This window comes from Bufo bufo, chromosome 8 (assembly GCF_905171765.1).
Source record: "Bufo bufo chromosome 8, aBufBuf1.1, whole genome shotgun sequence".
Lineage (NCBI taxonomy): Eukaryota > Metazoa > Chordata > Amphibia > Anura > Bufonidae > Bufo > Bufo bufo.
This window is the reverse complement of record NC_053396.1, coordinates 21,618,800-21,634,387: the sequence shown is the minus strand read 5'-3', so window position 1 is coordinate 21,634,387 and position 15,588 is coordinate 21,618,800. Positions and strand designations below refer to the sequence as shown.

The window sequence follows — 15,588 nt, the reverse complement described above, 5'->3', positions numbered from 1 at the left end:
TCTACTTTGTATGAGAAGGATGACTGCCCCATTTAAAGGGAATCTGTCATTAAAGGGGTTATCCCGTGATTAATGTAAAATATGAAAATCAGACATAATATAGTACAGAGATGGCCAACCTGAGGCTCTCCAGCTGTTGCAAAACTACAGCTCCCAGCATGCCCAGACTACCGACAGCTATCAGCCTACAGCAGGGCATGGTGGAGAGCCGCAGGATGGCCATGCCTGATATAGTACATGACAATCTCTAACACGGGTCCACACATCTCCTATTTATTGCTCCAGTTGCACTTCTAGATTTTCCTCAGAGTCGTGTCCTGTAACTGCCAAAGCTTCTAACAGCTGGTGACTGTTGAAGGATGGAACTGAGCATGTGCGGCCACCTCAGCAAGGTGGACAAAGAATTAAGGAAAAGAACAAACAGCAGGTGGCGCTATACAGATACATTTTATTGAGTAACTCAGTGCCTAAGCTATTTTTATAATTATATGCAGTTAAAAAAAAAAGTATTCAGATCCTGTTTTTGAAAAATGTAGAATCATTTTTGTGGGACAACCCCTTTAAGCCAGGTGTCTTAGCTGCAGGTAGCATGTTCTAGAGCAGATATATAGTTTTGTAAGAAAAGATTCACTGTCAATTAAATCCCTGCTTATTCTGTGCTTAGGAGTCCAGTGGGCAGTGCTACTCCATACCCTGCTCCGTACTGGTGAGGCGCAAAAACAGCTGTCTGCAGAAGTAGTCCTTTTTATTTTTGGACAAGCCTCGGGTTGGCTAATATCCTTAATTATGTTGCAGAGTAGCTACCTCCACTAGGTGGCACCGCAGAGGTCGCTTTCTTTTCCTTAGAGAGCTAATCTGCATATCCTGTTTCCCAGAGAGCACTGCCTGGTCTATAAGACTCTCTACACCAGCTGCGGCACTCTCCCCAAGGAGAATCACTACCTACAAGGCTTTATCTATGGCAGAGATGTCAAACACGTGGCCCTTAAGGTGTTGCAAAACCACAGCTTCCATCATGCCCGGACAGCCTATCAGAGCATGCTAGGAGTTGTAGTTTTGCAACAGTTGAAGAGCCTGATCTATGGTGTTACATAGGACCGCAGAGAACACCTACTCCATTATCTGTACTCAGAGTTCTCATGATGTTTTACATGTATATAATAGACATTTTAATTAATTATATATAGTCGCCGATTCCACATTTTTGAAAACATTAAATATTATTTTTATAAAATATTTTGTATCGAAATTTTTGCTGTGCACCTAAGATATATAATGACAAGTGCCTTAAAGGCTATGTACACCTTCGGGGGAATTTTTATATTTTTTATTGCATTTTACTCATTTTGGGGTAAATATTTTTTCAAATTGGCCTTTATTAAAAATATTGAGCCATTCTGTCACAAACGGTTAACTGGTTTTCTAGCTGTGTGAATCCTACTTTCACTTTGTGCCCGGTCATCTAATAAACCTTATCTCTAATTTACTAATAGATCATAAGCACTTATTTAACCCACATTCTCATCAGTAAGATAAGAATTTGGGTATAATGAGTGTTTATAACGGAAGAGATGAGGAGCCATCGGCTGAGCTGCCTGACAGAAACAGTAAAAATACAGAGCCCGCTACTAGAGAATCTCAAGGCTGTACAGAGAAAGAGGCTCAAAATTTTTAATAAAGACCAACTGAAAAAAATATTTATAGTTCAAAATGAGTACAATGCAATATTTTAAAAAAAATTACCCCCAAAGGTGAACATAGCCTTTAAATAATACATTGATGTACGATGCTCTGCCAAAGACAATGAAAATCGGCCTTTTGTGTTGCTTGTTTTTTAAGCCTAAAAGGCAACAAAATAAAAAACTTTTCTGGACTCTGCTCCTGGTCATTTGGTATCTTTATTACAGTTGTGATCCCATTCAGTAGCTCTGTACAGGCGAGGACGACACGGGTGTAAGAGAGGGGCGGTAGTATTAGGAGTTCAGTCCAGGAATCCGAGATCTATTGCTTCTGGCAGCTGCGGGTGAATTATTCGCGTAGCCAGTCGTTCAACGTCATCCAGGCTGAGAAGACACAGACTGCGCTCGTAGTCCTAGAAAGAGAAAAAATACAAATGTACGGGTAACCAGAGGGAGCAAAAAGGCCTCGTTCACACAGTGCAGATACTGAACGCTCATCTGTATTTGCTATGCAATGAAACTGATTCCAATCCAGTTATTAGCCTTTTCGATCTGGGAGAAGAGGCAAAATACAGTTTCCACCAATCTCTTATTATCTCGTATGATCAGTTGTTTCCCACCCTGGCTAAGGGTGTATTTACATAGTGCGGTTGTGCAAAGTACTACACCACATTAACAGCACGTGTTTTTACCGCAAACTGCTACCGTTTCCGTTACCATAATACAACCGCATGCATCCGTCTTGAACACCATTGAAAGTCAATGGGGGACGGATCAGTTTTCTATTGTGTCAGAAAAAAAAACGGATCCGTCCCCATTGACTTACATTGTGTGTCAGGACGGATGCGTCTTGCTCCAGCATTTTTCTGTCCGCGATGGGGGCGCAACCAAACGGAGCGGAATGCATTTTGGTGCTTTCCGTTTCGTCCCCATTGACAATGAATGGGAACAAAACTGAAGCGTTTTCTTCCGCCATTGAGATCCTATGATGGATCTCAATAGCAGAATTGAAAACACAGATGTGAAAGTAGCCTTACATGTGCGCTTGGGAGCTGAAGGCATCGGTGTTGGTCCCATGTTCATATGTGTCCGCATTGCTGAGAAAAATGATGTTTATTATATGCAAATGAGTCTGTAGGAGCAACGGGGGTGTTGCCATTACACCTAGAGGCTGTGCTCTCTCTGCGACTGCTGGCTCTTTGTACTTTAACAGGGTCATGCAGTGAAAACGTCATCATACCTGGCCCTGTCAAAGTGCAGAGGACGAGGCAGTTGCAGAGAGAGCAGAGCCTCTAGGTGTAACGGAAACGCCCCCGTTGCTCCTAGAGGCTCATTTGCATATAATAAAACATCACTTTTCTCAGCAATGCGGACACATATAAACATGGGACCAACACAGTGTTACGGTACATTCTGTGACAGAGGTTAGAAGATCGGGGAGACTGACTGCACGTGAGATTCTCAGTGTTGTGGTTTGGTAATGACCACACCTCTTGTCAGGTGCAGCCCGTGGTCATTACTGCATTGCCTATTTGGTCTCACACTTCATACCATGCGGTTTATATTCTCTGCTTGGATTTGGAAGAGTTGGTGTGTGGACCTTACCTGTGTTCCTGCTCATCCATTTTCTATAAGATAAGTTGTACTGCTCTTTGTATTTGGTTGTTTCCCCTGTGCTTGTTGTTACTAGGCCTCAGGGAGACGCTGGTTCATTCACCTGGGAAGGAACCAGTAGTCTCATTCCCTGCCACTACCTAGGGCATTTCAGGGCTCCTAGGGTCTAGGTTCCGGCGTATGTATTTTCCCACCTTCAGGGTCTATACATACTGACAGGAGTCAGGGCCAGGTTTTCAGGACTTCCTAGGAGGCGACATTTTACCTCTCCCTAGCCTTGAGGCCTAGTTCTGTGTCCCTCCCCTCCCCTGTAATCGTGACACTCAGCTGCCAAGTGCACAGACCAGCCAGTTTCACAGGTACAAAACTGCGCACGCAATTACAGTCAGTTTTTACTGCGATTGCGTTGTTCAGTTTTTATCTCATGGGTGCAATGCGTCTTGCACGCACATGATAAAAAACTGAATGTGGTACCCAGACCCGAACCCGGACTTCTTCACTGAAGTTCGGGTTTGCTGTTGTGTAGATGTTATTACTTTCGCTTATAACATGGTTATAAGGGAACATAATAGCATTCTTAATACAGAATGCTTAGTACAATAGGGCTGGAGGGGTTAAAAAAATATTAAAAAAATTAACTCACCTCATCCACTTGATCGCGCAGCTGGTATAGTCTTCTTTCTTCTTCTTTCAGGACCTGCAAAAGGACCTTTGATGACGTAATCGTGCTCACCACGTGGGGAGCACGGTGATGTCAGCGCAGGTCCTGCTGAATGAAGATAGAAGGATCTTCTATCTTCATTCAGCAGGACCTGCGCTGACGTCACCATGTGGTGAGTGCGATTACGTCATCAAATGTCCTTTTGCAGGTCCTGAAAAAAGAAGAAAGAAAACAATGCCGGCTGCGCGAACAAGTGGATGAGGCGAGTTAATTTTTTAAAAAATTTTAACCCCTCAAGGCACATTTTACTAAGCATTCTGTATTAAGAATGCTATTATTTTCCCTTATAACCATGTTATAAGGGAAAATAATACAGTGACTAGACTTTAATGGGGTTGCTCATCCCTATCATCTCCTAGCAAGCATGCGTGAAAAATCCAACCGCATCCGCACTTGCGTGCGATTTTCACGCAGACCCATTCATTTCTATGGGGCCTGCGTTGCGTGAAAAATCGCAGACTATAGAACATGCTGAGATTTTCACGTGATGCGTCAAAATCACCGCTCATCTGAACAGCCCCATTGCAGTGAATGGGTCCGGATTCAGTGTGGGTGCAATGCATTCACCTCACGCATTGCACCTGCGCGGAATTCTCGCCCGTGTGAAAGGGGCCTTAGGCTGTCAGTGTTATCCAATACATTGCAGACCTCTAAGAGTTACATAGCATCATAAATCAATATAATGCTATGCGACCCCGGCAGTGCTGGGAGTTCAGGACAGGAGCTGTGTGATACTCATGCCGCGAGTCCAGAGCGTGACGCTCGCTTGTGTGAAACCAGCCTTATGGTGGTCATACAGCTTAGATGGCTATTCCTTCCAGCTGCACATATGCAAACATGCTCTCTCCCGTGGGAACCCGGGAATGAGTATGCTGGAATCGACATACCAGATGGTCGCCCGGGCCCACGGAAATCGTCGGCCTTGGCTGACATTAAAAGGGTAATCCAAGACTATAAAATGCTCCCCCATAAGCCGGGCCCCTCACATTGCATATACTTACCTGCAGCGGCGGTTTGGTGACCAGGAGCAGAGAGCTAGGTAAGTATATTCAATGTGAGGGGCCCGTGCATATGGGGGGGGGGGGGCATTTTATAGGATTGGATACCCGCTTCAATCTAACGTTTATGACCATTTTTACACTTTGTACATTCTGTATAACAGCGTGTCTGCTGTGATCTCCAACCTGATGAAGCCTTCACCCTTGAACATTTATCAAAACTGGTGCAAGAGAAGAATGGAGTCATTGCTGAGAGCATCCAATCAGATAACCACTATTAGACCGCACGATGTTCGGGCCAAACATTGGGAACGAATGTTCATTATACTGACCCGTGTAACTGTGCTGCCGAACAGCTGATGAATGAGCAAGCGTGCCGACTGATGGTCATCTTTCATCAGGATAAAACATGCCCGACTATCGGCAGCAAATCTCCCTGTGCTGCCAATAATCAACATAACTGAACGAGGGAGGAATGAGAGCGGTAGCCATCTTTCCTCCCACATTCGGTGTGCAAACAAACGCCAATGGATGTGCTATTGCCCAAAGGCACTCGCATCGGCCGAACATCAGGCGGCGTACTACAGCCCTAAGGCCGGATTCAAATCACGTTTCGTTTTCCGTTCCTCCGATCAGTCAGAAGCATCCATTTTTATCCGTTCCGTCTGAGATCCGTTATTTTTGACAGGAGACGCAGGAATTCTTCTCCCATCTAAAATAATGGATCTCAGATGGCCCCGACAAAAACGGATGCTCAAAATGATGGATCCGTTTTTGTTTTTTGTTCTTCTACCAGATCAGAAGAACGGAAAACTAAACAGTGATGTGAATCCGGCCCGAGTCTGCAGAAGCCAGGCTCATGGACAGCTCCTTTACCTTACCTTTTGTACATATTCCAAAACTCTCTCTGCATCAGAGGGGCTGAAGTGCTTCCCCAGGATGACAGCCAGGGATTTCCAAACTGCGCTCCCTCCGACCTCCGGTGATGATCGCTCCTTCACCATTAGGTTCAGTCTTGCGCCAGGTCCAATGGAGTAAAAGGAAAGACTATGTTCATCTGAAAACCAGGAGGACAAGGATAAAGTGGGGCTAAAAGTAAACTTTTGAATAAAAAGGTATAAACGATTCTAAATGTCCTAAAATGTACTTTATTTTTCATGGATTCCTTACAAGATAGGCAGGGGTTTAGGTGCCTATGGCTCTTTGGAATCCGTACGGTGCCGATACACGGCCCCTGCCTTGACCCATTTACACTGCTAAAAGCCTTGCCTACACATGGCTGCAGGGTCTCCTGTAACTATATCCTCTGTGGATAAAGCATCATTTGTCGTTATGTCCTAAAAAATGATAAAAATGATAAATGAGACAGGCCGGCTGGCCTGCCCCCTTGAAAAACTTGCGCGAGTAGGGAAAAGACGTAGATTCAGCCGCAAATCCCCTTTGCAACCAAATCTGCAACAAAAATACGCCAAAAGCGGCGTTCTTCAGATCATAAATGACCCCCATAATCTGTTAAATTGCAATCTATGGGAGAAGCAATCAGACAATAGCATTTTCAAGTCCCTTAGGGGGGACGTAAAATAAGTGTAAAAAAATGTATATGGTACAGCGAATGCCATAATGAAAAAAAATATATGAATAAATCAAAAAGGCCAATTCACCGCCTTCTTCGTTTCTACCTGTGGTGGAATTGCATTTTTTTTCCCCAATTCCACCCCATTAGGAATTTTTTTTTACAGCTTCCCACTATATTGTGTGCCGTCATGTGAACAAAAAAAAAAAAGTAACTGCTTCAGGGAGACAGGAAGTAAAAAAAAAAAAAAAAAAAGGAAGGAAATACAAAGACGGAAAATCACAGGATCCTAAAACTGTAAGGTAGAAGCCAATTATCCTCACTTTAGGGAAAAAAAAGATTTTCTCCCAGTCCAAGCATTCTCATTTTATATACTAACCTTTTATGTGGTACAGTGTCAAATGCTTTGGAGAAGTCCAGATATACGACATCCATTGATTTGCCGCTATCAAGGCTAGAACTTACCTCCTCATAGAAACTGATTACATTAGTTTGACATGACCGATCCCTCATGAAGCCATGCTGATATGGCGTTATTTGCTTATTTCTGTTGAGATGCTCTAAGATGGCCTCTCTCAGAAAACCTTCAAACAGTTTACCCACAACAGATGTTAAACTTACCGGCCTATAGTTTCCAGGCTCTGTTTTTGGACCCTTTTTGAATATTGGCACCACATTTGCCATGCGCCAATCCTGTGGGACATTCCCTGTCAGTATAGAGCCCGCAAATATCAGAAATAAGGGTCTGGCTATGACATTACTTAATTCACTTAGGATACGGGGGTGTATGCCATCTGGTCCTGGCGATTTGTCTATTTTAATCTTTTTAAGACGCCGCTGTACTTCTTCCTGGGTCAGACAGGGCACTTTTAATGGGGAATTAACTTTTACATTCTGCATTTCATCTGACAGTTTATTTTCCTCAGTGAATACAGCTTTGCTTTCTCCTTATCGCTCTCTGCAACTCCCCGCTCATTACTCTGTAGAGGACCGACACCTTCAGATTTATACTTTTTACCATTTATATAATTGTAGAACATTTTAGGGTTGGTTTTGCTCTCTTTGGCAATTAATCTAGGTCTCTAGTTTGGCTGTCTTTACAGTTCTATTTATCCACATTGTTTTTTTCTTGTTCCTTAACCTTTTATTCCCATACGGTATGTACCTCCCACAATTAGATTTTAGGATGCTTTTATAAATATCCTATTTTGTGGATGTATTTTTATTTTTGAGGACTTTGTCCCAGTTAGTTAGGCCTATGGCCTCTCTTAGTTGGCTAAATTTTGCTTTTTGAAGTTTGGTGTTTTTGTTCCTCCCTGTAGAAACGCCCGTTTGAACAATAATTGGAAGGTTATTACTTTATGGTCACTATTTCCCAGGTGTCCCCCGACCTGCACGTCTGTTGTTTTGTCCGGTCTATTGGTTAATACTAAGTCCAGTATGGCCGTCCCTCTAGTCGGGTCCTGAACCAGTTTGGAAAGGTAATTGTCTTTGGTTATTGCCAAGAACCTGTTTCCTTTATGGGATGTACAGGTTTCAGTTTCTATATCTGGGTAGTTGAAGTCCCCCATAATAACCACCTCATTATGATTTGCCGCCTCGTCTATCTCCTTTAGTAGTAGATTTTCTGTGGACTCCGGTATATTAGGTGGTTTATAGTAAACTCCTATTAGTAATTTATTATTGTTTTTGCCTCCATGTATTTCTACCCACAGTGACCACATGTTCATGTCCCTCACTTATATCTTCTCGGACTGTGGGCTTTAGACAGGACTTTACATAAAGGCAGACTCTCCCCATCTCCGGTTTTGGCGATCCTTTCAAAACTGCCCAGTCAGAGCCATCATCCAGCCAACAAGTGCGCCAAGGACCCATAGAAGTCAATGGCTCTGCAACATGATGCATCTTCCACGCAGCTGGAATCCATGTTTTGCGCATCTGCGATTTGCAGACAGCAAAACATTAAGGGCTCGTTCACACGACCGTTGGTGTCCCGTGCCCGTGCTGTGAACTGCAAATTGCGGTCCGCAATGCATGGGCACCTTCCGTGGGGCAGGCGCATGGGGATCGCAGACCCATTCACTTGAGTGGGTCTGCAATCTCTCCGTTCCGCAAAAAAGATACAGCATGTTCTATCTTTTTGCGGTGCGGGGGCACGGAACGGAACCCCAGAAAGCACTCCGTAGTGCTTCCGTAGTGTTCCGTTCCGCATCTCCGGATTTGCGGACCCATTGAAATGAATGGCAACGGACCGGTGCCCGTGTATTGCGGATCCACAAATGCGGTCCGCAATACGGTAACGGGACACCAACGGCCGTGTGAACGAGCCCTAACTGTTCATGCACACGGCCGTTGCCGTTTTTTGCAGTCTGCAAATTCTGGATCCACAATACACAGATAACGGCCGTGTGCATTCTGCGGAATGGAACGTCCTGCCCACGGAAAAGAATAGGACATGTTCTATCTTTTTTCATTGGCCACGGAACGGACATACGGATGTGGACGGCACACGGGTGTGCTGTCCGAATCTTTTGTGGCCCCACTGAAGTGAATGGGACCGCATCCGATCTGCCAAAAATGCGAACCGGATGCGAACCAAAACCACTCTTGTATGCATAAGGCCTTACGGTCGTGGGAATGCCGCCTTAGGGTCCATTCACACAACCATATGCGTTTTTGCGGATCGGCAAAACGCGGGTATCGGCTGTGCGCGTTCCGGACTTTGCGGATCAGAATGTCCTTCCCTATGATAGAAATGCCTATTCTTGTACGCAAAAACGGACAAGAAAAAGACATGGGTGCGGACAGCATGCTGTCCTCCTCTTTTGTGGCCCCCCGTTGAAATGAATGGGTCTGCATTCGATCTGCAAAATTGGTCATGTGAATGGGCCCCTAGAAAAATCCTTTTCTAAATTCCCTATTCCCAGTCCGGGATGGTGAACATGGCACCGGCCCCTCATTAGACATAACACGGTATAGCACATAACTGTGCACACCCAATATAGTGTCAGGATTATGCAGTACGTATACCTAAAAAATACATGGGGGAGGGGCTCCGTACCTGACAGCGCTTTACCCCTGAACAACAACCTCTGCTGCGATACCGGCACCTGTAACTTTTCCTCCACTTGTCTTTTCACTGCAAGAATCGTGTCACTCTCAGAGACCTGGAAGAAGTCAAATAAGAACAATGACGTCACCTGCAAGGAGACAACGCTGGGAGTTATAGTACCGTGGCACCTTCCTATCGATATCATGGTATTCTGCAACAGCAATTAGGTGACCATTTGTAGGACTGGTGCACACGCAAGATCTTGCATGTTGGAATGATGCCCAATCCATGCTCCCCCTCCAACATCCCGGGAGAGGTAGGAGGCCCTCACCCACATCACATGCTGTCGTTTGGCAAATCTGGTAGTTTTTTCCGGCAGAGGAGCAGACTTTTGGAATTACCGTATCCGGCATGACCAGACACCATCCCATTCACTATAATGGGATCTGTTGGGTGCCAGCCATCTGTTTTTTTATTTTTGGGAGGAGGGGGGGGGGAATTTGGCAGCACCTCTTGCCAGATACCCGATGGATCCTATTATAGTGAATGAGGATCTGAAGGGCTATGGCGGTGTCTGGCTATGCGGGATACGGTAATTCTAGTAGTCTCCTTTTCCATCACATTATACTCTGCTCGTTTCCATGGTTACGACCACCCTGTAATCCATCAGCGGTGGTCGTGCTTGCACACTATAGAAAGAAAAGCACCAGCCGATGTGCGCTCCCACGGTCGCGGCCACCAGAGAGGTCAGCACTTTTTCCTATTTTCCCCAACTGATGGATTGCAGGGTGGTCGTAACCATGGAAACGAGCAGTGTATATTGTGATGAAAAAATTAATCCAGCCAGCAAAGGAAGCAATATGGATAATCACAATACGTTAGTAAGTGCCTTGTATTCACTTTCTTTACGTGATAAATGCCACTTGCTGAAGTGAGAGAACCCCTTTAAGAACTGTGACACAATGGGGCAGATAATCCCCTATAAGATACAGTCACTCCAGGTTGTCCTCATGACTGGCCCTGTCAATCCAAGTGCAGTTGCAGAGAGAGCAGAGCCTCTAGGAGTAACGCCCCCGTTGCTCCTAGAGGCTCATTTATATATTAGGGCTGCACGATATATCGCAAAAGTAATCGAATCGCGATAATCGGCAAATGCGGTTTGGCGATTCGGCCGAGCCGAAAATGCCGCGATTATTATATATGAAGGGGCCCCTATTGATAAAAAAAAGTCCTCTGTCCTATTACAGCCTCTGTACTTACTTTCACGATGAATGCATGCACTGCAGCGACGAGCGGGAGCGAGCGAGGCAGCCGGCCGGCGCGGGACTGACGTAACTTAGTCACGCTCCTGCTTCCTGAATTAAGTGGGAGGAGCGTGCCAGTGACGTCAGTCACGCGCCGGCCGGCTCGCTCTCTGCAGTGTGAGTGCATTCATAGTGAAAGTACAGAGGCTGGCCATTTTATGAATAGGAGAGTTAACACATGAAGGGACACATGGGGCCATGAGGGGGACCAGCATAAGATGCTATATGTGTGTCTTATGCTGGCCCCCCTCGTGGCCCCATGTGTCATAGCACACATCCCCCATAACAGTGCCCTCCGCAGGTCCCCCATAACAGTGCCCTCCGCAGGTCCCCCATAACAGTGCCCTCCGCAGGTCCCCCATAACAGTGCCCTCCGCAGGTCCCCCATAACAGTGCCCTCCGCAGGTCCCCCATAACAGTGCCCTCCGCAGGTCCCCCATAACAGCGCCCTCCGCAGGTCCCCCATAACAGCGCCCTCCGCAGGTCCCCCATAACAGCGCCCTCCGCAGGTCCCCCATAACAGCGCCCTCCGCAGGTCCCCCATAACAGCGCCCTCCGCAGATCTCCCACATAACAGCGTCCTCCACAAATCCCCATAACAGCATCATCCACAGATCTACACCTCCACAGATCTCCCACATAACAGCGCCATCCACAGATCCCCCACATAACAGTGCGTCATCCACAGATCCCCCACATAACAGTGCGTCATCCACAGATCCCCCACATAACAGCGCCATCCACAGATCCCTCACATAACAGCGTCATCCACAGATCCCCCACATAACAGTGCGTCATCCACAGATCCCCCACATAACAGTGCGTCATCCACAGATCCCCCACATAACAGTGCGTCATCCACAGATCCCCCACATAACAGTGCGTCATCCACAGATCCCCCACATAACAGCGTCATCCACAGATCCCCCACATAACAGCGTCATCCACAGATCCCCCACATAACAGCGTCATCCACAGATCCCCCACATAACAGCGCCATCCACAGATCCCTCACATAACAGCGTCATCCACAGATCCCCCACATAACAGTGCGTCATCCACAGATCCCCCACATAACAGTGCGTCATCCACAGATCCCCCACATAACAGTGCGTCATCCACAGATCCCCCACATAACAGCGTCATCCACAGATCCCCCACATAACAGCGTCCTCCACAGATCCCCCACATAACAGCGTCCTCCACAGATCCCCCACATAACAGCGTCCTCCACAGATCCCCGACATAACAGCGTCATCCACAGATCCCCCATAACAGCATCATCCACAGATCCCCCATAACTATGTCATACCCAGCCGCGTCAGCGGCTCTTATGGGAAAATCCAAGCAAATAGACCTCTAGCACAATTCCCTTAAAATATCGCATCGCACATCGTTATCGCAATTTTTAGGGCCCTAATCGCAATCGCACAAAATTCCCATATCGTGCAGCCCTATTATATATATAGTAAAACATCATTTTTCTCCCATAGGAACATGGGGCCAACACAGATGTCTTCAGCTGCCAAGTGCACAGGTAACAGGTCAGCCGATGTCATAGGCACAAAACTGCTGACAGCTGCCCTTTAATGTGTCTATTCACACAAAGTGGTTTTTCACGTTCCTTGGCGACACCACAAAAGCACACCCTATTTTTGTCCGAGATTGCAGACCCTTTCCGCACATTATGGTCTATACATCCATGCCATCCATTTAGTCTGTGATTTACACGGACCACTGGTAGGAGACGCTCTGGAAATTAATTTTCAGCCGAGCATTGTCCGTGGAATACGGATGACGCATGGAGGGCAAAAAAAACGGACACACGGATGAAGCACTGACCATCCCGTCATGGGTGTGAACACAGACATGTGACAAAAGCCTAAGGCCTTATGCACACGGCCGTTGCCGGTTTTGCGGATCTAAAAAACACGGATACTTCACGTGTGCGTCCTGCATTTTGCGTAATAGAACGTCCTGCCCTCTAGTCTATAGAACTGTCCTATCCTTGTCCGTATTAAGCACAAGAATAGGACATGTTCTATTTTTATTTATTTTTTTGCGGCCCCGTTGAAGCTGTTTGGCGGCACGTGCGAGACCTAAACACGTATAAAATGTGTGGGCTCACCCCTTGTAAACAGCAGCGGGGGGGCGTTCCGGGACACAGCCCAAGACGGCTGACCCAATCACTGTGGGCAGTGAATGGCTGCCGCGGTGACGTTCCGTCTACCTGCACATCACTTAGGCCCCCTGCACACGATCAGGATTGCGTGCGGATTTTCCGCGCGGATTTGCGTGCGGAAAATCCGCACCGTAGGTCATGTCCATTGTGTTCTATGAGAATTTGAAATTCTCAATGCACACGATGCGGATTTTTTCTGCGCGGATTTTGACCTGCGGTGCGGATTTTAAAATCCGCGATATGTCAATTAATATTTTTTTTCCTGACCGGATTTTCTTCATTCACTTAGTGAAATCCGCATGCGGAAAATCCGCACCGAATCCGCACCAAATCCGCACGCAAATCCGTATGCAAATCCGCACCAATTAATGCGGATTGACCGCACAGATTTGCCTGCGAACACCTGCGGATTTCAGTGCGGATTCTCCGCACATGAATCCTGAACGTGTGCATGTACCCTTACTGTGACCGGTATGTCCCTGCAATAGGAAGTGCTGCGGAATTCTTTTTAAAATTTAAAGAGGTTGTTCACCCATTGGGGGGAGTTTTGAGTAGAACCCTCAACGTGGAAGGACCTGCGGAGGGAATCCTACTTTCCTGATCCCTGTGTTCCCGCTCCTTCACTCCCCCGCCATTTCTGCTGGTCTCAGGTCTCCCTGCGTCAGGATCCGGTTAGACGCGGGTGACATGACAACTGCAGTAGCGGTGTGTCCCCCCCCCCCCCCCATGCGTCACGTCACCGGATGTTGACTCAGGGAAAGCGGAGATCTGATGGTTTAAGTAAGATGCACAGGGGAGGGGTCTGTCTGAATGTGAACATCCCCTTTAAGCTATTGCAGGGCTTGTATAGACAACCCCTTTAAGTAAATGGTAAATTGTGTGCTGGAGTGCAGATGTCAGACTGTGCCAGGCAGATGGTTTACCACCCAGCCTAGGCCCCGGGGTCCCCCCTGGCACTATTACCCATGTAACCCTATCCAGTCCTGGGCAGCAGAGTGCCCGTTACCCGGTAACGGAGACCAAGGCGGTGTAACACCGGGCACTTGCAAGAAACAGGAGGGTGCCCCCGCAATGCCATCTTACACATCACTACTAAGGGCAGGGGGCCTCCCCTCGCACCCCCGGTACCTGCAGGCTGGTCTCCTTTCCTTTTAATGCCTTCACCGTAAGCTGCATCTCCGGGGCCAGCCGGGATCACCATAGAGTCTCTGGCAACGGCTAGAGCGTCTGGAAGTTCAGGGGTGAAGTCCGCCAAGAAGTGAGTGACGTCACGGGGAGCTACCGCTCCCGCTGAAGAGTGTATGTAGGCGGTTTCCTTCTGCGCAACGTCACTCCATCCGCTGCAGAACCGTTACTGGCCAACAGGTGGCGCTGTTTGTGACCGCAATGCTTCAACTGGGAAGGAATCTACTAATCTAGCGTTGTGCAGTTTGTGAGGGGATTTTTTATTTTTATTTTTAACTCTCCTTTAACCCTCTCCTCGTTTTTGCGTTTTCGTTTTTCTCCTTCCTGGAGCCATACCTTTTAATTTTTTCCGTTCACATAGCCATATGAGGGCTTGTTTTTTGCAGGACAAGTTGTACTTTCTAATGCCACAATTTAATACTACATGCAATTTAGTGGGAAGTGGGGGGGAATCCAAATGTGGTGGAATTGGGGGGCAAAAGCGCAATTTTGCCACAGTTTTACGTTTTTTTTTACAGCATTCACTATGCGGCAAAACTGACTTGTGCTCTTTAGGGTCCATTCACATGTCTGTGTGTGTTTTGTGGATCCGCAAAACACGGACATCGGAGATGTGCGTTCCGCATTTTGCGGACTGGCACTTAATAGAAAATGCCTAATGCGGACAAGAATAGGGTATGTTCTATTTTTTTCGGGAAAAGAATTGCGGACCCGGAAGTACGGATCCGCAATTCCGTATCCGAGCGGCACATCGTGCTGCCCCATAGAAATGAATGGGTCCGCAATTCTGTTCCGCAAAATGCGGAACGAAATTGCGGACGTGTGAATGGACCCTTATTCTCCAGGTCAGTACGGCAATACCACATATGTATAGTCTTTCTTGCTTTAAAGGGGTATTCCCATCTTCCCTTTTCATACTTACCTTCCTTGAGCGCGACGTTCACTTCCTGGATTCTTCTCCCGGCCGGGCCGCGCTTGCGCAGAAGACTGAAGATTTTCTCCCGGCCGGGCAATGTCCTGAACGCGCACGCTGCCGCGCATGCGCTATGGTGACTTATTCCTGGCCTGTATAGTACAGAGTCGGCGTGCACGGCTCTGTACTATACTGGCAAGGAAGAAGTCATCATGGCGCATACGCGGCGGCGTGCGCGTTCAGGACATTGCCCGGCCGGGAGAAAATCTTCAATCTTCTGCGCAAGCGCGCCCCGGCGGGATTCGACAGGAGAGGTGGCCGTAACCAGGGGAGACCAAAGACAACGATCAGGTAAGAGGGAACTTAT

General features: G+C 47.1%; 1 protein-coding gene across 1 annotated transcript; it reads right to left on the bottom strand.

The window, feature by feature from the left end:
* Positions 1 to 633: 633 nt before the first annotated feature.
* On the bottom strand, positions 634 to 14,422 carry UBL4A (ubiquitin like 4A). The gene is made up of 4 exons (XM_040442037.1): positions 14,252 to 14,422; positions 9,647 to 9,752; positions 5,894 to 6,069; positions 634 to 2,092 (listed from the first exon to the last, which is right to left on the bottom strand). Exons 1-4 carry the CDS (start codon positions 14,297 to 14,299, stop codon positions 1,982 to 1,984), a joined length of 441 nt encoding a protein of 146 aa, XP_040297971.1. The 5' UTR covers positions 14,300 to 14,422; the 3' UTR covers positions 634 to 1,981.
* Positions 14,423 to 15,588: the final 1,166 nt, after the last annotated feature.